The 27,997-nt window shown below is 38.6% G+C and overlaps 1 protein-coding gene and 1 pseudogene across 1 annotated transcript; one reads left to right on the forward strand and one right to left on the reverse strand.

Annotated features, from left to right (window-relative positions):
- Positions 1 to 426: 426 nt before the first annotated feature.
- Positions 427 to 26,659, reverse strand: LOC140277383 (hyaluronan and proteoglycan link protein 1-like). The gene is made up of 6 exons (XM_072372381.1): positions 26,512 to 26,659; positions 9,241 to 9,366; positions 6,285 to 6,448; positions 3,194 to 3,392; positions 2,483 to 2,785; positions 427 to 1,668 (listed from the first exon to the last, which is right to left on the reverse strand). The coding sequence occupies exons 2-6, from the start codon at positions 9,344 to 9,346 to the stop codon at positions 1,379 to 1,381; spliced, it is 1,062 nt and encodes a 353-aa protein (XP_072228482.1). The 5' UTR covers positions 9,347 to 9,366; positions 26,512 to 26,659; the 3' UTR covers positions 427 to 1,378.
- LOC140277633 (U2 spliceosomal RNA) lies at positions 13,348 to 13,497 on the forward strand (annotated as a pseudogene).
- Positions 26,660 to 27,997: the final 1,338 nt, after the last annotated feature.

Genomic DNA, 27,997 nt, shown 5'->3' on the forward strand with positions numbered 1-27,997 from the left:
TTGAGTTAAACCAACATTCAAATCCCAAATTTCCAGTCCAGAAAGGATTAAAGCAGGAAAATAATTTGAATTCAGATTACAGAAAACATTTTGTCATCTTGTCTGGGGAGCAGATATCTATGGACTTAAATTTACTTTGAAAAAATAACCTTCAGCTGGATAAAAGGTTACATGTTGATTTTTTTTTTCATTTTTCTACAAGGTCAAGCAGGTTGTATATTGAGGCTTTTCAGTGGAGTTGTGTACAGAAGGTTGAGATCAAAAGAAGGGCAAGGGCTACCTCTGCTTATCCAACAAGAAACTACGTACTATATTCTGACGTTCAAGCCAAACACAGATACAGCCACAAATGCCTATTTTATTATAAAACTGGGCTTGTAGAGAAGCAATACTCAAGCGCATTACTGTTTTTATTCATGCCAGGTATTCTTTACTGCTGCAAAGGGAAAGCTGTTGTTTACTTTGTCTTATCTCATCAAAGCAGCACATTCTATAATTTCAGTGCAAGATCAAGATCTTTTTTTCTACAGTTATTGTATGTTTTCTGTAAACTAAGAAGGTTTGGATAATTTGGCCAGAAGGGCAAAAATAAAAAGTAAGTATTTCTACAGTATATCAAAAAATATTCATTAACAGAAAAACATTTCCAGATTATCACACTCTATATACTTAGAAAACATAATGCTAACTTTTAGATGTTCCTATTTCTTATTCCTTTTGTTGATGACATTCATGTTTGGTCCAATGCATTTGTACAAAAACATAAAATACTGGACAGTAGGATGAAGTACAAAGTACCAGTCGTAGCACCTTGTTAAGAATAGACAGCAAGGAACGCTTTAGTTGTGCTAAGTTTGTATTCCTGTCTGACAAGTATCACAGGAGCTGAGCTTGCTCTCTTTTTGTCTTGTTTTCAGCTGTCTGTCCTGGTGTTGGTGTTCCAGGTCTTGGCCAAATACAAGATAAGTGCCCAAAGGTTCAGTCCAACCATGAGACATTTTGCTGTTTTCAGTTTTGTTGACATGCCTTCTCTGTTCTTGAATGACAGTATTTCTGTAGCTATGTTATACCCTATTTCTGACCCCCACAAGAACCCACCCACCCCTCTCAAAGACATTGATTAAATAATATGAACCTTAAATATGTGTAAACTATCCTTTGTAGAGTATCGGGTCCCAGATTACAAATCAAAAACATGAATGTCTGACATTAATATCTTACGGTTTCCATGAAATAAATCATCACAGTTTGAATGTATATGTCCATACCTCCAAATTCCCAACCCAATGTCTTTTTCATTCTTCTTGTGTTTTCATTGGTGTTTTGTATGTGCATGCTTGTGTACTGTGTGTTTGCAGGATATGATATTGTTTGTGGTTCAGTTGTGCCCCTTGAAGCAGTACACTCCATACAGCTTGTGCTTCTTGTCAGGGAAACCATTAAACCTGACGGCAGCTTCTGTGGGACTGCAGCGTCGTCGAGGATGGGAGATGGGATAACGGACGCTACCATCCGCCAACCAGCCAGCGTCACAACGGTCATAGCCCAGCAGCTTCCAGGCAGCAAACATCTGACCAACCTTGGCAATCTGAGCACCATCTTTTTGACATGCCCTGACTGCCTCATCGTAGGTCAATTTAGAGGGGTGGATTAGGTAGTAAAATCGTCCTGGGAAGTGAGACAGACAGGGAGATTAGCACAAAGATATATAAACACAACATATGTGCAGACATTTTCTTAAATTGTGGCAGAAAAAGGTTAAACAAGTTAGTCAAGATATCTTCTCTAAAAATACTCTTCTTGGAGCCCTGAGGGATGTCTGAACCACCTCAGTTGACTCCTTTAGACATCATTTTGACATTTGGATAGATTGGGATCATAAATTATGGCTGAAAGCTACTGGTAGGAGCCAAGACTTTAGCTCAGTTGTGGAAAAAGGATAGCAACAGTGTTTCCCAAGACCCTGGACACACCAGGTTTGTTTCACTGGTCAGTCAGCCCACAAAACTAAATAATCATTCTAAATTTCCCAGTGCTCTTCCCTCTGGCAAAGAGAGAGCACCCCATATTTTACAAAATCTAAAAATATGGCCTTGGTGGAGGATGAACTCTTTGAGTATTTGGGTTAGCAGAGTTACTCAAGATATTAAGGATGGATTTGGATGAAAGCTTTAGCAGAGGTGGAGATTGCCTCAACTAGAAGATGTTAACTTTAGATGCAGATCTGGATCCAGGGTATTCTTATAACGTATCCAGTCTTATTTACAGAATGATATCAGCTTGAATCAAAGTTAACACATTGTAAGTCAAAGTGACAACAAATACTCTGAATCTCAAGTCAGTTTCTTCGAATGCAGATGATGTTGCGTTAAAGCCACCAATGAAAGAGGTCTGATTAGATTTCTGTCTTTTGAGGAGTCTTCTTTTTAAATATAGGTGAACAAACGCACACAAATATATGCAGATAAATACAGGCCCTCACCTTTGTGGTAGGAGGTAAAGCAGAACACATCATAGTGGTTCTTGTCCTTGTCTCTGAGGCCATAGTTGCGAATGCCTGGCAATGTGTTCTTGCCCCCGCAGGGTTCTCTGGGGGTGGTTATGGGATACTGAACTGTGCCATCATTCAGCCAACCAGCATTGCACCAGTCCATTCCTCCTCGCCATGCATCATACAATTGGTCAAAGGACGCCACGATGGCATCCTGGTCTCGACATGCCCTCTCGGCGTCATAGAAATTGAGGTTGTAGCGGCCCAAGCGGGGGAAATAGGGGAAGAGAACACCTTGATGGAGAGGGAGAAAAAGAGATGTGATAGATGAGCTGCAGCTAGCAAAAACAATAAGGATCCATCCGGTGAGGTTTGTTCTTCGATTGTGCTATTTAACCTGATGACTGACAGCAGGTCCCGCTGTGTAAGCACAACTGTCAGTCTGGTGCCAGCATTTTTAGCTTACACACTAATGGCTGATGTCTCTGGCCATTCTCAAACATAATGAAACTACTGTGACACTGATGCACACTATGCTTACAGAACACACTCGCTCCTGACATTCCTCCAGGCAGTCTCTGCTCCTGGAGCTAAATTTAGACTCACTGCAGCTGGTTACTGTAAAATTACATTTTATTGACATTGTATACTTATTCCCCACTTATTCCTATTTTAAACTGTTAGTTTACCAAAATATTATACCTTCAAGGTTGAGAGACACCACCACAGTTCCATCTTCTAACCCGTCAATTACTTCACACTTATATCTCCCATAATCCTCCAGGGTGATTTCTGTGATGACAAGAGAAGCATCCATTGGAGAGGAGCCTTGAAGGTGGACACGTCCATGGAACCTCCCATAACTCCTTTTGTGATAATCCATAGCAACAAATACATCCACCTAAAAAAAAAGATGAATGTAGATTGTACTTTACAATGTAGAACCAATCAAGGAGAGCTTTACATTTACTTATGTACAAGTGGATATTTATCAAATAACTGGTTTTAGTGGTCATAATTTACACTTGATGCAACACATCTGTTTATCGTATTCAAAACTGGAGCAATGTTCCTGTGCTTCTCCATTCAGACACTAATGCAACATGATCACTGATGCTTCTTTTCAAAAATGACTGTTGCTGTATAAGTGGAGAAGAAAGTTTAAGCTCGGAAAGACTTTTCTGCCATGTTTCTGAAGAATAAAAGTTTTCGTGAACATTGACAATTACATCATGTTTTCAAGAAAATGCTCAAATTGTAGAAGTTTGTTTTGAGAAACTTGCATTAGGTCTTTTCAGGTTAGAAGAAATAGAAGAATAGAATAGAAAAATACTTTATTCATCTCCCAGTGGAGGAAATTCCAAATTAGTCAAGTAGCTAAAAAAAAAAATATTTAAAAATGAAAAATGTTTACAATGACTGCATATTAAACAATAACAACAACAACAATAATAATAAATGAATAAATTTGAGAAAAACATCAAAGTCAGCAATCACTGTTAGAAAGCCTTATGACTTCAGGGACAAAGGACCAAGGTTAAGGAGAATTAGAGAATAAAGGCAATCGAAGGTCACAAAAATACAAACCAGTGTCATCTGCATAAAGTGACAATTACTTATTAAAACCGCTCTCTGAGGAGCACAAGAGTCATACAAGATATCATCCAATGAACTGGTTTTAAGAAGCTTAAAATGCTTAAAATTGTAGGTGAAATGTGATTGAAAGTTGGGTTTCTTGGGTTAATGAAACAAACAAAAAAGTTTTTCTGGGAAATAACGCAGGAAGGAACGCCATTTTTGTTGGAGTTGTATCTGTTCTTGGAATACTGTGAGGCTAGGTGAGGTGCATAATATTTTGTATTTGCGACTGGTTTAATTTAAGTGTTTACTGTGTCTACAGTAGGGATGTAACGATATAGAAATTTTGATATCTCGATTGTAGTGACCAAATTATGACGTTAACGATATTATCGTGATATCCTCCATTGCTGTACAAATGTCCAAAAAACACATACATTGAAATAATTTCATGAAATCTTGTGATTTTCTTGTGATACTAAAACAAGAACTAAAACAAGAAACCAGAATCTTATCAAAATGAAACTTTCACATTGAAAGGGCAGGCAACAGGCACAAAAAGAGAGTTTATCATATAACTCGCTGTCAATATCAACTCACGTTTTTAACTCGCTATTATAAATATCACTGTATGTTCTTCCTAATGTTTCCTTTTATAGCTTCGGTTCTGTTTCATTTGGAGACACTTAGCAGCTGCTAACACGGCTAACACGGCTAGTAGCTGCTCAGCCAATTTTCCGAAAGCTGATGTCCCTCACATGATGTATTTGAACCAAAGCATGTGAACGGAGCTGAGCGGTAAGAATTTTGGCTCCTCGCACATGTTCACTCCCCCCGCCCCACCGCTCAAAGTCACACCAAAACGCTTCATTGGGTTCTGCTCCCTGCTCACCAAAAAAATGTATTCCGCTCCGGTGAAATTGCTCCACGTTCGCTAAAATTTTAAAGGAGCAATTCATCCGCGGACACACTGCGTGGCGTACGTGTAGCGGGTTTGTTGCGTGACACAATGAACGACCTTTGAAGTGTAGGCCAACAGTTTTGTTAATTGTTGAAGGCACAGGTGAAATCGGTTCATGCCTCCGCATCATCCATTCATTTCTGTTAATGGACACCTCATTATCTAACCTTAATTGTTTTATGTTATCATCCTTAGTTTACTTTTGAAACTGACAACAATAACAAACTCTATTTCGATCAATATAGAAAATAATACTGTGATAATACAGTATTTTTTTGGATGCACATGGATTTGTGCATGCCCTAGACTCGTGGTGTGAGCGGTATCGGAGCGGAACTGGAGCGGCACGGAGCAATCACTCTGGCCATTTGATAAAAACTTGCTCCACGCTCCGACTATATTTTGCATGCTCCGTTCACATGCTCTGATTTGAACTGATGTTTGCTTACCTTGCATTGGCCGTAAAGCTGTGGGTGATGCTCACAGAGATGGGCCAGTAGAGTTGTAGTGTTACTGCCTTAAACAGCAACTTTTTTCTTGCATATTCTGCAGACAGAATAATTGTCCTCCACCAGTTGTCCCTCTGCATTCTTAAAAAAACCTAAATATGCCCAGACCTCAGATTTTGTCCTTTTAGTGGGGAGGAAAATGTCCTACTGCTGTTAGCGCTTTCCGCCATGCTTTTATTGTCGATGCCGACATTACAAGCTACATATTCACGCCAGACTTGTATGAGGCTGTTATTACTTATCCCAATAATCCACCGAGATAATGAGATTAATTCAAACATAAACGGTAATCTTTATTGCATAAAATTTCACCGCAATTTACCATAATACCGGTAACCGTTACATCCCTAGTCTACAGTTATGATTGTATCCTGAAATGGCATACATCATTCGAATCTCAAGAACTTTAGCTTTCCAAAGGTGTATAATATGTCCAAAGGTACTCATGAAGGGGGGATGAGTTTTGTTGTGAAACATGCAATGTCCCGCCAGCGCAATATTAAGGAGTTTAACAAGTCTATTGTTATTTTCTCATCTATATACATTTAAAGTCTTATCTCAGGTGCATAGCAATCAAGGGGAACACCCTAAATGTTGAACAAATCAATCAATTTCACTTTGGAATCCAAAGAAAAAGAGTGGAGCATCCATTTACTTTGCCACAATGATGTTTAGGAATGCTTCATCTGCTTTTAAAGGAGAGAACAAACAGAAAATAGTCAACATAAAAATGATAAACAGGGACCTCTTTAAGGTAGTCTGAGGTCAGTTTGGTCCATTTTATCCTCATCTTGCGATTGGGTGCAAGTGATTGGTCCCTCTGGATCTTACATGGCAAAGTCACGTTTCCTCCTCGCCTCGACAACACCTTGGATTGTTCTGCCATGAGTGACAGTCCAGGGCCATTTTCTACAAAACAACAAACAGCATAATTACAACCAGACCTGGATTTCGGTTCTCAGGTCTTAAACGAGCTGCCATGAAAGGTTGCACAAAGGCTTGGGTCAAAATGCTAACTTCCACATGCAAGTCTGTTACTCTTACTTTTAGCATGTTAGCACATCCACATTTTAGGATTAGCAATAAACATAATATCAGATTAAAAACCAAAGGATTGGGTTGATTTTAACCAGATTATATTTACCATTGTCACAATCTCTGTTTAACATGTTCCTGTCTGAGTTCAGTCTTGCCGTTTCCTCACCTTTCGTCAGTTCCCTCCTGCCAGTCGTCAGCTCCACTCCCTTCACCTGTGTTAATTATGCTCATCTGTAACTTCTCACTAATCACTCTCTCCACAGAATTTAGTCTACCAGTTCTCTTCAGTCTTTGTCAGATCCTCCGTCAATATACCCATGGTTTCCCCATCTATCTGATTCATGTTCCTTGTAACGTACAAGTAGGACGGTTCATGCCTCCGCGTCGTCCATTAATTTCTGTTAATGGACACCTCGTTATCTAACCTTAATTGTTTTATGTTATCATCCTTAGTTTACTTTTGAAACTGACAACAATAACAAACTCTATTTCGATCAATATAGAAAACAATACTGTGATAATACAGTATTTTTTTCCAAATCGCCTAATCCCAGTTCACACTTGGCAGGTTGCTAAGACACTTGTGTGTCACTGACTCACCTGGTAATTGTGTTTCAAACAACTGAAGAAGCGTCCAGTTGCCTTTATTCAAGCTCTTAGGTATGAAACCAGATTTTCTGCTGAGGCGTTTATTCTCAGGTCAGAAAATTGTTTAACTGGAAGCTCCTTAGTTAAAATGAGGAGTAAGATGCTGAAGACATAGAGTTTCTCTCTTAGCCTTGTTCTTGGCTGTTTTCTTTCCTATTTTGTCTCAGCTGATTTATCCGTTTATTTTATTTGTGTTGTCTTTTCGGCTGCTGTGACCTCCAGCCTTCATCACTGATTGGCTGCCTCGCCACATAGTCTGGCCACCACAGCGCTTCACTCAAGCTGCTGCATCATCACATGTGAGCTGAGCGAATCAGCTAATGACGCATTGATCTTGTGTTCTGAGCTGAGGGGCTGTGAGGGTAGAGTTTGCACCTCCCTGAAATGCTTGTTAATCATACCTCGGTTTGATTCTTGTGTCTCTGACGCTCGGAAGGCGCTCCGATGGTTCAGCTGGAAACACAGTTTACTTCACGTTGTTTTCTCACTGGAGCTGAAACAGCTGGAGCTGTTTACACTTAGTTTGAAGTGATTTGGTTCTTTCAGCTAGTAGTTGTTTTAATTCTTAAATAAGTATTTCTTTGTTTTTTATAAGCTATAAATTGTCATTGGTTACTTGTGAGTTACTTGTCAGTTTGTCTCCAAATTATTTATCATTAAAGATTCTGAGTTATTTGCCATTTTTCTATTTTTATGTGTTAATTAGATAAAGATTGATTAAGTCTATGTTCAGCTAGTTAATCTTAGGGTTATTTGTTTTATTCTAACTAAATTAGTAAATTTTTAAAAATCTTTTAGAGAACATGAGTTCAGTTATTGGTTCTTAGTTTTTTTATTACTATTACTATTTATTTTATTACTAAATTGCTATTTTGTACATAGTTGGATAGTTAGTAGTTACTTATCGGTTTGATTCTTATTTGGTATTTATCCATCACTGATATTTTTTAGTTATTAGGTCTTAGCTATTAGTTTGTTGGAGTTTGTTTCTGTTAGTTACTGGTTGTTAAATATATCTAGTTGTTATAAATAGTTGTTTGTTGTCTCAACATCTTAGCTTTTAAATCTACTTATAATTAGTTGTTACCCATCATTTGGTTTGTTGTTAGTTATTTGTTGTCTTATTTCTTTATTATTACTTATTACTAGCTGAGAGGTAGTTACTGGTTAGTTGGAATATAGTTATCTACTAACATTAGATTGATAAACAAGTTTTTAAGTTGTTAGTTTTCTGTTATCTCTTACTAGATACTTACTTTTTTGTCAACAGACGTTAGTTGACAATTTGTTATTTATTAGATATCATAGTGTTACTTAACTATTTAAGCTATTAGCATGTTAGCATGTTAGCAAGCATCAGTTCAATTTTATATTACTCAGTGAGCAGTTAGTCTAAAAGTTATTAATAAGCTATAAATTAGCTGTTAGCTTGTTATTTGTCTGTTGACTTTTAGTCAAACAGTGTTTGGTTAGTCATCAGTTGTGAGTAATCTGTATTAGTTTCTTTATTAATTTTTTTAGTAGTTAATTCTATTTATCATTTAATTTTGTTTTTGAAAATAATAACAAACATGTTTGTATTTAGAATTTCCAACAATTTAACTACTGAAAATAAGTTTTAGTAATCAAAAGACAACTTAATCCTTCACTATTCTTTGTTGTTAAAAATGAAGCAAACCAAACTCAAATAAATGACAAATGATGACAATATATACCTGGAACAAATATTGTGCCATATTTTATCAGCTCAGTAGTATTTGGTTTAATCCACGTGATAAAAGTAAGTACTAATCAGATACCTCTATCTCATTGAGCTACCAATCCCCCATTTAGCAGGGCTATCTTTGAGCCTCAGCAGGAGAACAAGCTGATAAATTGAGGAAACAAATGGCGCTGCAGAGTGAGTGTCATGAACGAAACACAGCAAAGGACTCAGGAAAAGCTCTCAGCTGATTCTGCAAAGCACTGTAAAACACTGCCCCTTCTCTTAGGAAACACAGAGAACACAAACTCACCTGTGACATAGATGGTTCTCGAGTGCTCCAGTTCAGGGTACAGAATGTCTAAGTTGGTTTCTGCAACGCTCAGTGAGACCAAAGCACAGATCAGCACAGGAATCATCTTCACTGGGGGTCTGATCACTGCAGAGACACACAGATACAGGGTGGGGTTACAGCACAGTGTGAACAGTAAGAAAAGTTTTCCTGTATTTACATCCCATAGGTGCAGGATAAGGAGGAAGCTCACGTTTAAGCATGGTGTGCATGCAGCTCAGTGATACAGTGTCTCTATCTGCAGTGCTGGCTCTGCCCCCAGAGAGTTCCGTGATTACAGCATCACTGAGCACATGTACAAGGAAACACACCAAGTAAAAATCTCAGAACCTCACTGCGAAGTCGATAAAATCATCCTCGATTCACAAACAGGATATCCCACAAACAGCTTCAGCCTCAGAGCAACACACACTCTGAATGAACCATCGTGTACATACTGTGCGGATATTCAGCGGTCATCCAGCAGTGAGGCAGCATGTCTCAACCACAACTTCAGAGGCAGAGTGCTACAGTGCAGCGTTAACCCCCCACCACCACCATCACCGGCTTCTAGCACTCTCACATGGTTATACCTTTATCTTTGTGTCATAAACACAATCTCACCCCATATACTCACCTTCATCTGAACCTAAAACCAGCTCAGAATGCTTCAGTGGCCCTTTGGTCGTCAAAATCTTCCCTTTCAAGACCGGTCCTCTCAAAGATAGTTAAACACACACACACACATGTTTGTACAGTTATACTTCCATAACAACTACTGGTCCTAAAAAGCTTGGTTTATTCTGGAAAAGATCCCAATGAGGTAACAAACACACACTGCAGCCACTATTTTACTTCCACTTTTCAGATCGGTATGGAGGTTCAGGGCTGCCAGCATTTTTTTCCGATTGTTGACATCTATTTTTTTTTTAAACAACACGTAATTCTACTCTAACCTGGGAGGACAGAAAGTGACAAAAATAGAAATATAAAATGATGAAAAAGCCTGCGGTTTAAAAAAATGTTACAGTTAAAATGGATATTAACTGAAAAAGAAATGATAAAATGATCAATTCATTCAATTTATTTAAAGGTGATCTGGTTCAGTGTGATGATATCATGAATACAGAACCATATCTCATCCTTTACATTACTGATTTATCACTTTTTAAAGATTTACATACATCTTTATACCTCACACATATCTTTTCATGTCCTCCATTCTAATAATCAAATGTTTCTTCCTCCACCCCTCATAAATACCCCGATTCATTATCTAATTTATTCTAAATGGGTTCATAAGTCTGTGAATTGGGGTAATTTGAATTGTTTATAGTCTTACTTATAACCATTTACATTTGATTTAGGTGTGAAGTATGTCATTCTTATGTGTATGTATATATGAACGTATGTCTAGTTCTATCATGTGAAGCACCTTGATCATGTCAGAAAGTGTGAGGGAAGAGGTTCAAATTTAGGAGAAAACACATTTACTTCCAAAATAAATACCAACAAAAACCCAGAGTGAAGTTTTATGTGAGATCCTTTAAATATTAAATATCCTTTTAGTTTTCAGTGATACTGCTTAACTATAACTGACCTTTCATCAAATGGGTGTATCTGAATTTCAGGTAAACTTTTTTAGAAATCCAAATTATTGTGTGATACTAAATTTGATTCATAACAATAGTATGACCACATAAATGATTATGACTTCTAAAACTAATTGATTTTACTTGTTTTGGAATTTTTATTAGATGATATTGAATTTGAGACATCATCAAAGTGGCAAAATCAATGCCACACAATTAATTCTAAGTTATTGCTTACTAAGTGGTTTTTAATTAAATTTGGTATTATTTTTAATCATTAGTTAGGTACTGCATGTTATACAATTTAATGTTTTTATTGATTAGTTAAGTTTAAGGTTATCTATTATATTTTAACTCAACTTCTTAGTTTTTTTTTATCTAGTTTTATCAAGTGGTTACATTGACAGTTTGGTTGATATTGAATCATTTGTTATTACTTAGTCATTATGTAGTAGTTTGTCCTAAATTTTCATATTTACTTATGTACAAATTAGTTTGATAAAGTAATTACTGTATTCATCATTATTTCAATTTAAACCTAACAACACAAATATATTTGCTTGTTCAACTTTGGGAACTTACTCTGTCCTGGGCGTAATTGTTCATACTTGCCATCACCACTTCATTTCTCCAACATTTTTCTCTGTATACCATAATAAATTCACCCGAATAGTACCGAGCTTTCACAAGCATATTTGTCACTGTGCAGTCGCAAAGACATATCATAAATATATGGGTAATTATGGACTTTCTTTATGAGCTTGTCTTCAAAAATGACTTCTTCGCAATTAAATAAAGTATTTTCCTGGCCTATAAGCCTCCTAATATGAGGCCACAATACATTTCTGATCTCTATGTAGAGTATAAACCAACACTGAGATCTTTAGGGGGCAGTTGGTTGGGAGAACCTTGATCCAAACAGGGTGAAAATGTGTTTAGCTACAATCCTGCATACAGGTGGAATAAACTGTCATTATGTGTGCCTCAACTGCAGCCACTTTTAAAGTTATGCTTAAAATTCTGCGGTTTTCCTGTGCCAAAGTTTACATTTTATCTATTTACTTTAACTAAACACATCTGTATCTTTTTGCTAATGTAATTTTTTTTAGGCAAATTAATGTCTTTGGCATAGTTCTTTGGGTTCCCTTTGTGTATGAAATGTGCCATTCAAATAAACTTGCTTTGCTTACCATATGACAGACATAAAAAAGAATAAATAAATAAATAGATTCATCCTATATAAAGGCTTTTTTCAAATTTTGTCATTGTGTGTTATTATAGATGAGTCACAATAATATGATAATATCTAACACGTATTTATTTGACTTAATTTAGTCTGTTATTTAATTATACTGCACATCTGAGACATCACCAAAGTACCAGAAACTTTGATAAATTATTTTCACAAGTTCATTTAATTTTAATCCTGGCAGCCTCTGATTTCCATAATCTGTTTGACTTTTACAACTTGTGTTGAAGTGTTGCTGTATGTGTGGAGGGGTAGTTATTCAGATTGAGCCCCTCCTCCACCAGCCCCCATCCTTCTTATCTTCATTCACTCCATCCCAAACTGCTGATGCACTCACCCCCTTTGCCAGGTGGAGGTCCTGCAGTCAGCAGAATAACTGCAGCACACACACAAATCCCTTATTGCCCCCTCCCTGCCTAAAAACAGTCATTACCGGGACATGACCATTACATTTGGGGAAAGATGTGATTTGTCCTTCTGATAAGGGTAAAAACTTTGAGTCACACTGTTCTCTGCAGGACCCAAGGAGAGCAGGTGGTGTGTGAAATAAAAACAGAGGAGGGTGGAGATGAAGATGGTGGAATACAGCAAGAAAATAGTTAAAGCAGGGAGGGAGGTGGAGGAGGCCGAGTGGACTCTGCAGCAACGAAAATGATGCAGAGGAATGAAGTTTCAAGCTTCATTGGTGACATTAGTAGATGTTAACCGATCTGAACTGCAGTGATTATCGTATTTATCCTAAATGATGATGCTGCGAGATGAGCTATAGCTCAGGAGGAAGAGCAGTCACCCACCAATCGGAAGGTCGGTGGTTCGACTCTGGCTTCCCCAGGATGGGCAAGACACTGAACCCCACATTGCCCCCCCAGTGTATCATTGGGGGTATGAATGTGTATGAATGATTAGAAAAAAGCATCTTAAGTGCATCTTAAGACGTGTATGAGTGGGGTGAATGCAGCATGTAGTGAAGCGCTTTGAGTGGTCAGTTAGACTAGAAAAGCGCTGTACAAGTACGAGTCCATTTACCATTACCATGAGCTCCAGAGCCTCAAGTAAGTTCCAGCTATGGTTTTCAATTTAATAATTTACTAAATATTAAAGTCTCACAGTTGTGGGATGTAACACTACTGTCATAAAAGCATTTGTCAGCCCACTGAGCCCTGCACATGCACAGCGATTTACATGAATTTGTTCTCGCGTAGAAGAGGCCATAAAGACACAATCAAAAGCTCACAAAAATGTCAAGCGATCACAAAGCAAACGGTGTTGTTCAGGTCCCCCACCCGGGGACCATATATTAAATGGATTTTTGGAACAGGGAGATGGAATAGGGGCTTACTCCATCCACTCCATGCATCGACCTGGTATTGCAGTATCTCCAGGAACGGTGCACCCCCCAGGCGGCCGTGGCTCAGTAGTGAGAGTGGGTCATCCAATGGCGCTTCGATCCCCACTCTCACTGCACAAAAAAGATTGGTGAACTGACAGCTGGACAGCTGCAGGGGTGGCAGTTCACGGCTGAGGTGCCCTTGAGCAGGGCACCATACCCCCGGGCGCTGTGAATGGCTGCCCACCGCTCCAGTATATGGCATCTGTCTCTATGCCATAGAGGAGGACAAATTTCGTGTGTATGCATGTATGCATGGCAAATAAATCTGATCTTAATCAATATTTTCTTTTCAAATTAAACATTTAGTTTTTAGGCCTGTTTGTAGTCACTTTACAAGTGTTTGAAGCCAGAATATTAGCTTACTATTTGAACTTATTTTCAATCCCTTTTTACTGGGGCATTAACAGGCTGACAGTGTGTGATTATTTTGAAGTGTTCAAATAGCAGAGCTTTCAGTTTTCAGACTCCTCTCTTGTGGAACCAGCTGTCAGTATGTATTGGTTTTCTGTCTTTTGATTTCTTAGTCCTTGGTTTAGTTTCTGTTCTGTGTTGGTATTTTGTTTGAGCTTTATTCCTTGTATTCTCTTTTAGTTTTCAGTCCAAAGTGTTAGATATTGTTGTATTCTTGTTTCTTGTCATTGCCCCTAGATGTCCTCAGTTGTCATGGTCTTTTCCCCTGGTTCCATTCACACCTGTCTCCTGGTAATCACTCACCTGTTTTCACTCAACTCATTGACTCTTTCAGTATTTATAGCTCCCCGGTAACCTCAGACAGCCAGCTCATTGCTATTGTTATTCCAGGGTAGTATTTTCCTTGTAGTTTCTCCTGTTATTTACTCATAGTCAGTTTGTCCTCTAGTTCTTTTGTCTTTTCTTGGCTTATTCTGACTTGGCAGCACCTTTTGTTTAGTTGAAATATGTGCCCACCTGTCTCCACTTTCTCAGCTGTATGTGGGTTATTTTCTTTCAACCTCACACTGTGAATCTTAAAATTATGTTCTTCTGACTTGTTTTTAAGCACATTACCGAGTCTGGGGCTGAGACCGCAGTTCACGACTTTGGTTTTCAGCCCTGCAACAAACCGTTTTGCTTTACTTGATCATTTTGTGGGCTTTTGATGGCGTCTTTGTAGCCTCTTCAGCATGACAACAAATTCATGTACATCATTGTGCTTGTGCAGGGCTCAGAGGGCGATTTGTTTTAATGACAGTTGTGTTCCATTCCACAACTGTAGGGGGAGCCAAAGAGTAGAACAATTTCCAAATTTTCTAACAGCACTTTCAAACCAATTTTTGTAGATTTCTTTATATAAATCCCTCAAAAGGTCCATTTACATTACAGGTTTTTAAAAAATAGAAAAAAGCACTGGGTGTGAATGTTTTTGCAATCCACTGTGCCTTTATGAGTGCTTCATGTGTGCGATCTTCTGGAAAGAGCACACAGATTGTAAGGATAGCAGCATTCCTCAGCTTTCATCTGTGTGGACGGTAAATAAGTCCAGGTGTGTTTGCGGGTTCGTCCCCTATCTGTCCTCAAATCATGTAATCATGGGTCAGGTTTGATGACATGTCAGATGCTGTATGTGACTAATGTTTTGTGTCTACAGATTGGGTAACATGAGGCACTTTGAGGAGAAGATGGAGTTTAAACTTGTTTATTTTCAATTGTACATTTCATACATGTGGTATTAAAAAAATCTTTTATATGGTGAACACTGTGTCTATTCAACTTTACAGGCTTTAAGAAGTTAAAAAGGACTAAAAGAGCCAGAAAAGTTTTCATTCACAGGATGAGATCAGACCCAGTAACTGGTTTAGATCGTGATTTCTTTTATTTATTTATTTTTTTTGGGTTAGAGCTGAAGTAATCTATTATCCCAGAGAAAGAAGCAGGGACCCTCCCAATTTCTGATTGTCAGGACACCCTAAAGAATGCCAAATAAGTGACTGGGTCTGTGGATGGGCCAACACAAACAAAGCAATACTGTGCAGCGAAAGATTAGCAGGATGTGTGTGTACACATGCATTCATGTGTGGCATTTTTGTGTGTGGATGTTGTTTCTGACTTTAAACAAAGAAAAAATGCAGCTTTATTGTAATAATTACAGGGCAAGCATTACAACTAGTGTATTCAGTGAAAATATTTGAGGAATTCTCTGGTCATCAGTCAAAAAAATTACACTGCGACGACTCGTTGGGTCTTTATACCAACGTCGGGTGTTTTACGCGAGGCCAGTTTCTACTAATTAGCCAAAGAAGAATCATATTTTATTGCCAACCACACCAGTGGGTTTACGAAAGAAACATTAAACTTCGGTGACATTTTGTCAGCATTGTTTTTCTGCCTTTCTGTTGGTCCCAGTTACTCATTGTAAACATTACAATGTCAAGTACAAAAAACAACAATTATTTCAATATTCAAACATCTACTCATCCTGACTGATGAATTTGTCATAATTTACTGCAATTTCTATTTCAAATTTTATTTTCAATTTATATTCCAAGTACAAACATTCACGATTTAACTTTGTGACTAAACAATCAGTGTCGGAGTTAAATTTGCTGAGCTTGTTGACTTCTTTTTAACTTTGAGCCTCCATATACCCAACTGAATATGCATTCTTTGAAGACTACAGCCACACAGATGACCATAAGAACCACAAAGCTTCACAGAACAGTGTTTAACTATAACTACAGTAAGGACAAAATGTCCAGAAGATATTATGTCATCTCTGGAAAGAAAATGAAAATAATAAATCAGTGAATGGTTTTTTTTATAGCCACTCTGAGACAGAAAAAAACGACAACAAGCTGTTGCCTTCATGGGGTTCCTCCCAACAGTTTCAACATGGCTTGCATTTGCTCAATAAATCATTGTTTTGGATCTGCTTTTACTTTAACAATGAGATTAAGTCCTATAGTCGATGCATGAGTTTGGGTCTAAATGGTTTAAAGGGAGGCACCTGAGGATCCAGGATTTTGAATTACAAATGAATAAACCTGTCAAGTTAATGGTATGAAGTGCTTCTGGCACCACACGGAAAGTTTCCATTCCTTTTTTGGACCTTCTCTTTTATTTAGTCTCTTCAGTCTCTCTTAACAGCAGAAAACTAGACCTCAACAGTAAAGCAGCCCACCAGGAAAGTGACCTTTAATCTCCTCACTAATGATAAAAACTTTTAGTTCAAACATTTAAGAGAACATTTACTTCGGCTAAATAACTATATGAAAGACTCGGTTTATTATTACACCACAAATGGATAAAAAGCAGGAAAGTAAGGTAAAACTCAAATCACATTGAATATGTTCCAGCTATCACTGTTAGTCACCGTTAGCTTTCACCTGTTTAAACGATTATTCTTGATACTCCAAAACCTAATAATAAGATATTATACCATATATTTAAAGACTTCTAAATATAATAGATAAAAATAAAATTCTTGTTAAAAGCAACCAAATCTTGAAATCCTTGTTAAAATACAATGGTGTCCTGATTTTATTTAGTCTTATCTTTGTGAAGACTAATGATGGTGGGTTTATCTAGATCTTTAAATATATATCAAGCATTTAGACCTTTGTGTGCAAAACTCTTAAACATTTGGAGTTGCACTCCTTTAAGACCACAAAAGAGCCGGACAGACAAACAGGATGCTTTGGCATTGGGTTAAAAAGTCCCATCGGAAAACTACCAAGACTTGACACCCCTCCCAAAAAAACTAAAACAAAACAGAATTAACAGAAAAGAATTAATAATTACAATAATGATTCTTAAAGCTTTGACAAAAATTTAAATACATGAAGATTCCACTCAGATAACTGAATTTATTGTTCTGTGAGACTGCTCAAATTATGATATTTTTAAACACAACATAATGTTTGACTCCTTATCATGCAAATGTTGCTAATTTGCATTAAATACAGAGTCAACATGATGTCTTACAAGATAATAAAGCAAAATATTGGACAGATAAAAATGCTGACCTGGTAGCACTAGATGGAAAATCTGAGTTTTTACTATTACAATAATCAGTCTCAGAGGAATTATGGTACATGAAAAGTCTAAGGATCAGTGCAACACTCACATGTATGTCTGAGTTAAACCTTAAGAGCTAAGACAACAAACAGAGCAGTTCATGCCCGTCTGTCCTCATAAAACTTGTATTAAAGTTTATTTTACAGTCCTGTTTGTATCGAGCAAAATTAACTTGATACATTTGGAAAGGATTCCTTTAACTGGGTAAAACAGCATCAGGGACTTACAACATTAAAGTGACGAAGACGTTTACTGTTGTTACAAAAAAGAGATGTTAAAGCTGCATCTGTGCTTCTATTTCTCGGGAGATAGAAATGCTGAATGGTTGCTGTTGGTTTTCAGTAGGACACTTAAAGTCCCTGTTCCTTTAGCTTAACCGTAACTATCACAACTGAACAGCTACCTCTACAGCTTATTCTCCAAGCTTTGATAATGTCAGTGCACACTATAACCATTTATACTTCTGCTTGAAGCCCACAGGACCCACTGCAGTCATCATCAAACATTTCTTGAAGTCTTGCTTATACTTAGACACATTAAGTATATCATCTATATAACACACTGTTTAAATTAGTCTGTAAACAACTACAGTATCTGGTGTATTACATACACATGTGATGATGGTAATTATTGTTCAATTATTGATTGAAATTGCATCTATAAAACATTCAATAAAGAAGAAAAAATTAATTATATATCTGATTTTAAACTGAACCTTGAACAAAATCTCAACTCTCAAAAATGAAAGTTCTGTCCCATCTCACTCCACAAATGTCCATTTCTCTTTGCTCAAAACAATGTTGTGTAGAACTGTGTGCCGTTTCACTCTTCAAACCAAAACTCGAGTCCTATCCTACTTAGAAGAGCAAACAATCCCTTACAACAAAACCAACGTGCTGTAATGTATAGTCCTGTAGTGTTGAGTCATAAAGAAAACAGAACCATTAAACAGACAGCAGTTGAAAATCATTACACAGCTCTGTTCAGATGTTGAATTTAACTGGACTGTTGGTCTCCTGTGAAAGTGTAACCTAAGGAGCTCTTAAGACCGCACAGCTGATGAGATTAAAATGCGGCTTCCATTACGATCATATTTTAAAGTTTATTCATATTGACAAAGGCAGAAACAACATGATACTGAGCCCTGTTATGTTGCTGTTCAGAGATTTTTGTTAAGATAAATAAAAAAACAGGTAATAAAGCACCACTTTGTAGGTTTCTAAGTATATATTCATAAGCAGTGCAACTGGATGTCTCAAAAGTAGTTTATTACTCATAAGTCACTTACCAACATCAAGGCAACCTGGTTTTGCATACATTTAGACAAAAAGTAGCATTTAACATCAAACTAAACAGCTTTATATATAACACAAAGATGTGATAAAACAACAGGCGAAATCAGGTAGACAGGTTGTGTAGATAGTGGCTGACTCTTTTAATGTGCTGCTATCTTAGCTGCAATCCTACTGTTGGTCGGAGCTCTGGACAACATTTCAGGTCACCCAGCTGACGCCGGTTCTCCTGTTAAATAGATAAAAGTTCACCCCCAGCTACTGCAGAGTGTCAAATAATCATCACCTTTCTTATTAAAGTGCAGGTAAATATAAGTACACTATATTGCAAAAAGTTTTTGCTCATCTACCTTTACACGCATATGAACTCAAGTGAAATCCCATTCTTAATTCATAGGGTTTAATATGACGTCGACCTACCTGTTGCAGCTATAACAGCTTCAACTCTTCTGGGAAAGCTCTCCACAAGGTTTAGGAGTGTGTTTATGGGAAGTTTTGACCATTCTTCCAGAAGAGCATTTGTGAGGTCAGACACTGATGTTGGGCAGAAGGCCTGGCTCACAGTCTCTGCTCTAATTCATCCCAAAGATCCACTGCTCTAGAGTCCAGTGGCAGCGAGCTTTACACCACTGCATCCAACGCTTTGCATTGCACTTGGTGATGTATGGCTTGGATGCAGCTGCTCGGCCATGGAAACCCATTCCATGAAGCTCTCTATGCACGGTTCTTGAGCTAATCTCAAGGCCACATGAAGTTTGGAGGTCTGTAGCAAATGACTCTGCAGAAAGTTGGCGACCTCTGCACACTCTGCACCTCAGCATCTGCTGACCCCTCTCTGTCATTTTACATGGCCTTTCACTTTGTGGCTGAGTTGCTGTCGTTCCCAATCGTTTCCACTTTGTTGTAATACCACAGACAGCTGACTGTGGAATATTTAGGAGTGAGGAAATTTTACGACTGGACTTGTTGCACAGGTAGCATCCTATTAGTACCACGCTGGAACTCACTGAGCTCCTGAGAACGACCCATTCTTTCAAATGTTTGTAGAAGCTGTCTGCATGCCTAGGTGCTTGAATTTATACATCTGTGGCCATGGAAGTGATTGGAAAACAGCTAAATTGAATTATTTGGATGGGTGAGTGAATAGTGTATGTCGGCAAATAAAGAAACAAAATTAGGTCTCATTCTTCAAATAGATAGCAGCTTGAGGTGTAGAGTGTGTTCAAGGCTAACAGGGCTTTTCCACAGCTGGCTGCTCTCAGTTTGATTGGAAATGATGCAGTAAAGATGCTCTATTCAGCATCTTTGTAAAAGGAGTTGGAACAAGTTTCAGCAGCTGTGACACAACCTGCTCTGGAAAAGTCAACCCTGCCAACAGCAGTTTTTAAGAGCTTGTATGTTTTTGAATGTGGGTGGGGTTAGAAGAAATAGGTGGGGTATTTACTGTAAACACATCCTGGGGTATTTATAAATCCTTTCCTTCATTTCCTCATTGCACAGCAAGTATATTTTCCTCAGTGGTTGAGGTGGGTGGGTTCAAACCAGTCCACGGGAGTTTTTATTAGACGTCACCATCACGCCACTGTGGTAGCTACAAAGAGTCCTCAGTGTGCCGTACGTTGAGACTGTCATGCCAGGTTTACTGACCTCAGAAGGTGCAGGACAGCCAGTTTTGTTTAATAACTCACTTCTACACAGATTTGTCTTAATTCCGTACAATAGACGGACAACACCCCCTTGTGTCCAACATAAAGAAATACATTTCTTTTTAAATGAAAGTGGGTGATGAATTCTTTTCGGACGGATGATGAAATTTTTATGGAGAAAACATTTAGAGCATCACTGTCATCAAAAATACAAGAGGACAAAATTAGTTTGTTAGCTAATTAATTTCTCTAGTTCCCTGCCTTACAGTGCAGTCTCTTTAAATCAAAAATTTAATTTGTACTCAAGAAAAATTCTAGAAGAGACTTTTGTTCCACATATAGAGGTCACAAATAATCCCCAAGAAATAACCCCCCCACCCCCACCCAACTCGGATACGAACACTGGAGTATGTGGAAAATAGGCATGAGGGCTGAAACGTCCATTCAGGGAGCTTTGTTTGGCATTCCGAGGTAGGGGTCCCTAACCAATGGAACATGCAAAAACAGAAGATAAATAAATATAAAACCTTAAAAAGTTCACACAACACCAAATGCTTAATATGATGTTAAACCCAATGTGCACCAGCAGGGATTTCAGTGTTTCATGTAGTCTTATTTGGTCTTGAATATCTCTGTCTAAAGTTTGACCACTTTGAACCCAAGTAGTTTAATTCTCAATCAACAATAAATGTGTCAGATCCACAACTGACGTTGGTTGAACATCAACCTGGATTTGAACACTGTCCTTTGGTTGAAAATGGTTTAATTTACGGTCATAAAGTTTCATATGAAATATTACATGGAACTTCATGTGGAACTTCACCTTGTTTGCATCCCATGATTTCAAAAACTGGTTAATCTCCTCGCATTGGTTACCAGTTTCTTTCAGATTCCTGTTTAAAATCTAACTCATGACAACCAAACCAAAGTATATTCAAGGTAAACACAAGAAACTTGTGCTAAAGAAAACAATGGACCAGACTCAGTGAATAATTCCCTATAATCCTTATATAGACCAGTGAGCAGTGCTGACCAACATGGTGGGAACCTCCTTTCATCAGTGTTTGTCTAGTTTGGTCCACAACACCTCCAGGAGGCTAAACAGAGATCCCTGGCATCCCAGAGTCACTCCCCTCCTCCTGCTCCTCACAGCACAACAACCACCTTTTTTTTCTCACAACCACAAGCTACCCCAGCCTCTCACCAAGTGCACACCAGTCATAGCGGGGTTGAGATTCAAACCCTGATTCAGGTAGGGAATAATGAAAGTAAAGAGGGTGCCAGAGGTGGAGGCAGGACAAGTTACACTAGCAGATTCAGCAGACAAACTCACCTAAACAGTCCTACAATCACTAAGAATGCCAGCAAAAACAAGGCCAATTCACCTAAAATGGCCACCTGGTTTCAAAAGGCTCACATGGGCCACACCCTCCACTTAAATATATCCTGGATTTCTTCCAAGAGTCTGTTTACCCTCAGTGCTCCACCTGCTGGGCCCCCAGCTACTATTGCTTCTTCTAATCCAAATCCACTGACTGGACTTTCCTGCCTCATCTGACACTTCCTTCACTATTTTACATTTGTGAAAGTTTAATTCAGTATCACAGAGAAAGGTGTCTTAACCTTTCCACAGTGGTTCAGTTAAGGTTGAGGGGTCCTTCAGCTTCCAGTTATTCGAATCAGCTAAAATTGTGTCTGCTTTTAAACTCTTTCTTAAAAAGCACTTTTACAAACTTCTCAGCTTAAAACTAGTATTTTCTTATTAATCTGTTTTTCCTTATTGTTTCAGCTCTTCTACCTTTTTTCAATAACCTTATGAACATGTCTGTTTATCCATAACAACTTTTTTTTGGAGAAATGGAAAAGTTAAAGTGACTTTTCCCCACTTACGGTCAAACTGCGTTTACTTTAGTTCCTTCCCAATCTGAAAGACAGCAACAAAGCCCTTCATTGCTTTTCTTCACCTCTGTGAGGACTTTAAAATAATTGCCCTTGTTTTGCTGACAGTCTCAACCCTTAACCCTCCTCATACCTCTCTCCTCTCTCCTCACCCCCGACAGAACACAGATAGTAATTTACAGCTCCCCCATCTCTGTTAGCTCCCTGCCAGAGCAGAGCCATACATTTAATCTACTTCGTCCTCCCAACATGCCGCTGTGTTTCAGATGACAGCGCTGGGTATGTCAGGTTACATCTCCTCTTTGTAAGAAATATCAAGAAGTCAACAGTTACAGGCAAAGGTCAAAGTGCAGTGCTGGTCACGGTCAAGGGTTACAAGCAGGTTATTACTTAAGGGTTACATGTCGGTTCATCTCCTTTGTTTTTAAACAGTTAAAACAAGGGTAGAATTAATTCAAAATGTGTTTAAATACTTGTTGTGTACTTGGTGTAGATGTTTATGAAAATTATCTTCAGTCTGACATTGATATCTCTCAATATCTCCTTAAACTCGGAGATATTGTCTTCAGATGTAAGAGGGCGTCAGGAGTTAATCTTCTAAACTTCTTTTTCAAGTATTTTCAAAGTTGTTGAGTGTATAGGAGGCATAACGTCTAACTGACGGGAACAACTCTGTTATTAATAAATCCATCCAGTCAAAGGGCAGGTGGTTTCATTGCCTTAAACTTTGCTTTAGGTCAGAACATCAAAAGATACACTTGGACAATTTTGTAAGAGGAAAAGTAACTGAACTTTTTATTAATACTCGTTACCTTTTATTTCTACAACACCATGAAATATAACTTGAGTCCCAGAGTGCTCAGCACACATGAAAACAACAATGTAAATTGCGCTCCTATAGGTTGGTTTGATTTGTAATTGATTCATCATCTTTCAATCAGTTTGGGGTATAAAAAATAAAATTCTAACTTCAAAATCAGAACTTCAGAGACAAACAGTGCAGAGTCTCATAAATGCACCTCTAGTTCCTAGGTGTCTTTAACATTTCTACAGATACAAATCTTTCTATACATGCACAGATTATTTTTGGCACATGCACAAACTTGAGTTTCTCAAGAAGATTTATTTCACTGGGTGACAAAGCTTGATTTACCTTTACTAACTCCATTTCAAAATGTTATCAAATGATTTGAGCCCAGATGTACCTCAGCACAACAGTTGCAATCCAATCCAATACCACCACCAACTCAGACAACATTACAGACGGTCGGAACAGTTGATTTAAGCTGTGTATCTTTATGTTCAGTAAAGTCCACAGTGGATTTGCTTGTGGTTCCTCTGAATAGGCGTTAGCACAGTCTAAAAACAACCTTAACTTTCAGTAAAAGTTTTAAATTTATTTATCATGGCGCTAAATAGAAAAAAGCCTTATGAACACAAATAATGCCTGCAGACAAACAATCACACATGGACTATTTAGGGAGAAGGTTTCAAACACATCAATCAACACAACAGAAACTGCTATTCATGAGGCAAAGAGGGGGCCACATATTCCTGCACACAACAAAAAAAACATGCACACACACACACCCAAACTCAGTTAACCTGTTGTTTCCTGATCACCACTAATTCACGCTAACTGGGGCTGACCGTGCATGTGTGTGCGAGAGTGTGAGTGTGCAGAGAATAACACCCCCTTTTCATTTCGGGGGGTTGACACTGGAGGCCTCAGACTGTGTGAATGTGTGTGTGTGATGGGCGGGTGGGTGCAGGGGTAATGGGTGGGGGTCAGGGTGGAGCCGCCAAGTCTAAGCCAGCACACAGAGAGGGGTTGTTGGGCTGACAGTCGCTCACAGCCATGATGCTTTCAGCTCTAAATCAGCTCTAAATCTTTCTGCACAACATGGTCGACCACAACTATGACAAGTCTCACAAATATGATCGTCTGCAGCGTCGGACATAACTCCCAGTTTACAGAGCAGTGCTTCAGCTTCACACTCCAGCTCTGACAGGGGATTCCTCTCAAAACAAACCTGTTGGTTAATCAATCTAATCTGAATATGTCGATGAAACAATCCTGAAACTTCCCTTTGTTGCAAAGCTGCTGGAAGAGCTGTGCGGTTTGCACAATTACAGCATACATTTTTGCACCTGATCTGTGTCCAGACCCTCAATTTGGAGACAGGATTATTCAGCTGAACAACTGAGGATATTTTACACACAACACAGCAGATTATGAACCAAGTGGAGTGTGAAACAACTTATAAGTGACCTGCATCTCTCAGGTTTCAGGTCCTGTCAGGTCTTTGCTGGATTTTTTCCTCTTTCTTAAGGACATCACTTTCAGATCCTGTTCATCTGCTGGAGATAGTTTTTTAGGCCTGACACTTCTTCTTTTGTCCTCCACTCGTCCAGTTTCCTCAAATGTTTTAAGGACACACTGCACACCATGCTGAGATATGCCAAGTTTTCAGCTAATAGCTCTTTGGGAATCACCTTGTTGCTGCAGAAATCCTATTTTCTGTCTGTCAAACTGTGTTTTCTTTGCTGTTTTTCATAGATGCAGCTAAAGAAATGGGAACAAATGATGTGTCTTTGTGACAGGCTGCTGGTAACAAAGTGCCTAAAGATCCAGTTTAAAATGGCTTCTTTGCTAAGTTGTCTGTTCTGTGTCGACACAGCACTGGTTCATCCCTTGAGTTAGGAGCCTTTTTTCTGCCTGAATGCTTCATAGGTCAGAGTTAAGTGGCTGAACAAAGAAAAAACACATTCCTCTGAAAATGCTCAGGTACAAGGACTGGACTGAAATCAGTGAAAAAGCAGAAAATGTCTAAAGTTAAACTGAAAGACCTTCAGAAAGCCTGGATAACTATTGATCAGGACCACTTTAAAGATTACAGGTAAGTCTGGTTGCTTGGAGGCAAAATATAGTTTCTTATGTTTCCTGACAGTTTTGGGAATTTTGCTGGGACTGGGTTGAAATAATGCACATATATCAGCAATTAGGTCATCATAACTTAAAATACATGAACATGACATATTGATATTTGGAATGATAATGAAGCATGCTGTTTCCTGTAACTCAACATTAGCTTATCATTTCAATCACACTCGGCTTGAGACGTGTACAAATTTCAAAAGCTTAAAAATACTCCAGATATGTCCATTAACAACACCTGAACTTTAATTTCTCTAGTAATAAAAGCCTCAACAATCCACAGCATAGACTTAGTTGTTGGTCAGTCTGATGTCGGAGCTCTTGAGCGTCTCCTTCCTGAGTATCATCAGTCACAAACAAAAGAAAAAGCTAGACCCATCCTGAAACTTCCTGAAGCACCTCCACACAAGAACTCTGTGCAGTAAAACTATCTATGATTCTTTGCTACTTCCTCTAGAAGTTCCTGTTCTCAAGGGAAAATTTGCACATATGTTTGGTCCATATACGGGACAGAAATGCAAAATATCAATCTGCAAAGTAGCTGACATAAATAGTAGAGTAGAGGTATAAAGTGCTCTTCTACTAAAGCATTGATTCGGTAACATTCTCCAAGAAGGAAAAAGTAACACAAAGGGGGCCCACAGTGCTCGCGTGAGTCCGCCTATGCGTGCAAGGAGAGTAACAAAGTGGTTGAAACATCCGCATGACAGGCTCCTTGTGAATCAGACTCAGTTCAAATAAGCAGCTGATGCGAACAAGGTGGCTCGTTTTGAGGAAAGAAACAAACCGATTCCACAGAAGATGTTCCACATTGATTTAATGTCGCCTGATCCAAAACCCTGTGCTGCAAACATCCTGGTCTGAACAAGAGCGTGCTACTAAAGATAAAAAGTTCCAATATGATCAGTAAATGTTTGGTTACATCTTAATCAAATCGTTATTAACCTTTAACTGGTTTAAACTTTGTGGTTTTTAATGTAAATCATCACAACGAAACCTTGTTAGAGCAGGTTGTTGTTACTCTTTTTATATTCAAGAAAAAATAGTCAGTTTTTAATTTTATTTGAGCTAATAGAAGAAAGTCACTCTCATCTGAATGGTTGAAAAGCCTTTTTAACTTATTGGTTATACAGTTCAAATGTATTTATCTTTCTTTTTAATAAAGCATCTTGAGCTTTATTAAATCAGATTAATGAAGAAATAAACGCACTTTACCTCGCTGTGTTGCGGCTGAAAGTAAACGGCTCTCCTCCGGCAGTGTCGACAACTGGGGCGCAAAACGGCGGCGCACGTCAGGGTAGCAGAAACAGGCAGTGCGGATGTTTCCTCGGTCGTCTGGTGGGTCCAATAGAGACTCCACAGCGCGTGTGTGACTGCTGTGACACGCAGGGATGAGACACCGCCGAGGCGCGCGCAGGTGAAAAAAAGAGGGAGGTTCCCGGGCTGGCAAGAGGAGACCAAACTGTGAAAGCAGCGCGAGTCAGTTTTATCACTTTAGTAGTGGAAATCCACGCCGCGTGACCTGCATCTGCATTCTCTGGGCCGCTGTTTGGTGACGGATCTTCACTTTTTTCAGGGAAAGACTCGAACAAGGGAGGAACCCTGATGTTACTCAATGAGCGGTGATTAAATGGATTTAGAGTTCTTCCCCCCAGTTTTCTCGATCTCTCTGCTCAATTAAATATCCTGTGTGTGTGAACGAGTAGAAAGCAGAAAGAAGAGTAGAAAGTAGAAAGCAGCAGTTCTACACGAAGACGTGCTGTATGAGTGTGAGTGAATGGGTGAATGTGGCGTGTAGTTAGACCAGAAAAGCACAATACAAGTGCAGATCCATTTACTATTTACCATTTCTGTGCTTAGATGAGTCCATGTTTCAGCTGCTTTTGGTAAAAAAAAAAATAAAATAAAATGTCTGCTTCTCCAAAGATGAGAAAGAGCATCCAGGCTGTTCTCAGAGAACGGTTTAAAGCCAGCGTCTGTGATGGTGTGGGGCTGCAGAAAGAGTCCATGGCATGGAGGGCTTCATGGAGGGCACAGCTGGATGTTGGATGTTGGATCTGTGATGTCTGTTCATTTTCTCTTCCAGTTATTGGGATAAATTAATCAATAAAATAACTTTTAAATTGACTTCAGCCCTTCGTGTTTCTCTTTAGATAACGTGTACAAACATCTGTTTATATCTGTGAGGCCTGCCTTTAAGCTAATGAGGAACAGGCCCTGGGTGTCTCCTTTCAGATGAACCACACTGTGGCAAATATTTCACAACACACTCAACAGAATCAAACTCTCATTATCTCATTCCTCCTTCCATAGATCCAACCATCCCTCCATTTTTCTCCATCTATCTCAGCTTATGTTTATGTCAATGCTACACCATCCTCTGATTTACAGCATGCATTTCCACTATTATTGCATCCTTTTTGTTTTACTGTGTCTTAAGCCAACACATCTGTTGCTTTAGGATACAAAGCCTCATTAGAATAACAGACCATTAAAAACTAAAAGGGTAGAAAGCCAAATGTCAAACTGTTCAGTCTTAAATGAACGTCAGCTGTCATTTGTGATAAATGTAGTTTGTTAAGTTTTCCTCCAGAGACTTTGTCAAGATTGTGTAATGAAGTTGTCAGAGTAGCCAGCTTTAATTATCTTAAATACACACAATATTGACGTTTCACAAGACCACATTCAGAGGAGTGAAACA

The sequence above is a fragment of the Leuresthes tenuis genome, unplaced genomic scaffold, assembly GCF_036924035.1.
Source record: "Leuresthes tenuis unplaced genomic scaffold, fLeuTen1.0.hap1 SCAF_19, whole genome shotgun sequence".
Taxonomy (NCBI): Eukaryota; Metazoa; Chordata; class Actinopteri; order Atheriniformes; family Atherinopsidae; genus Leuresthes; species Leuresthes tenuis.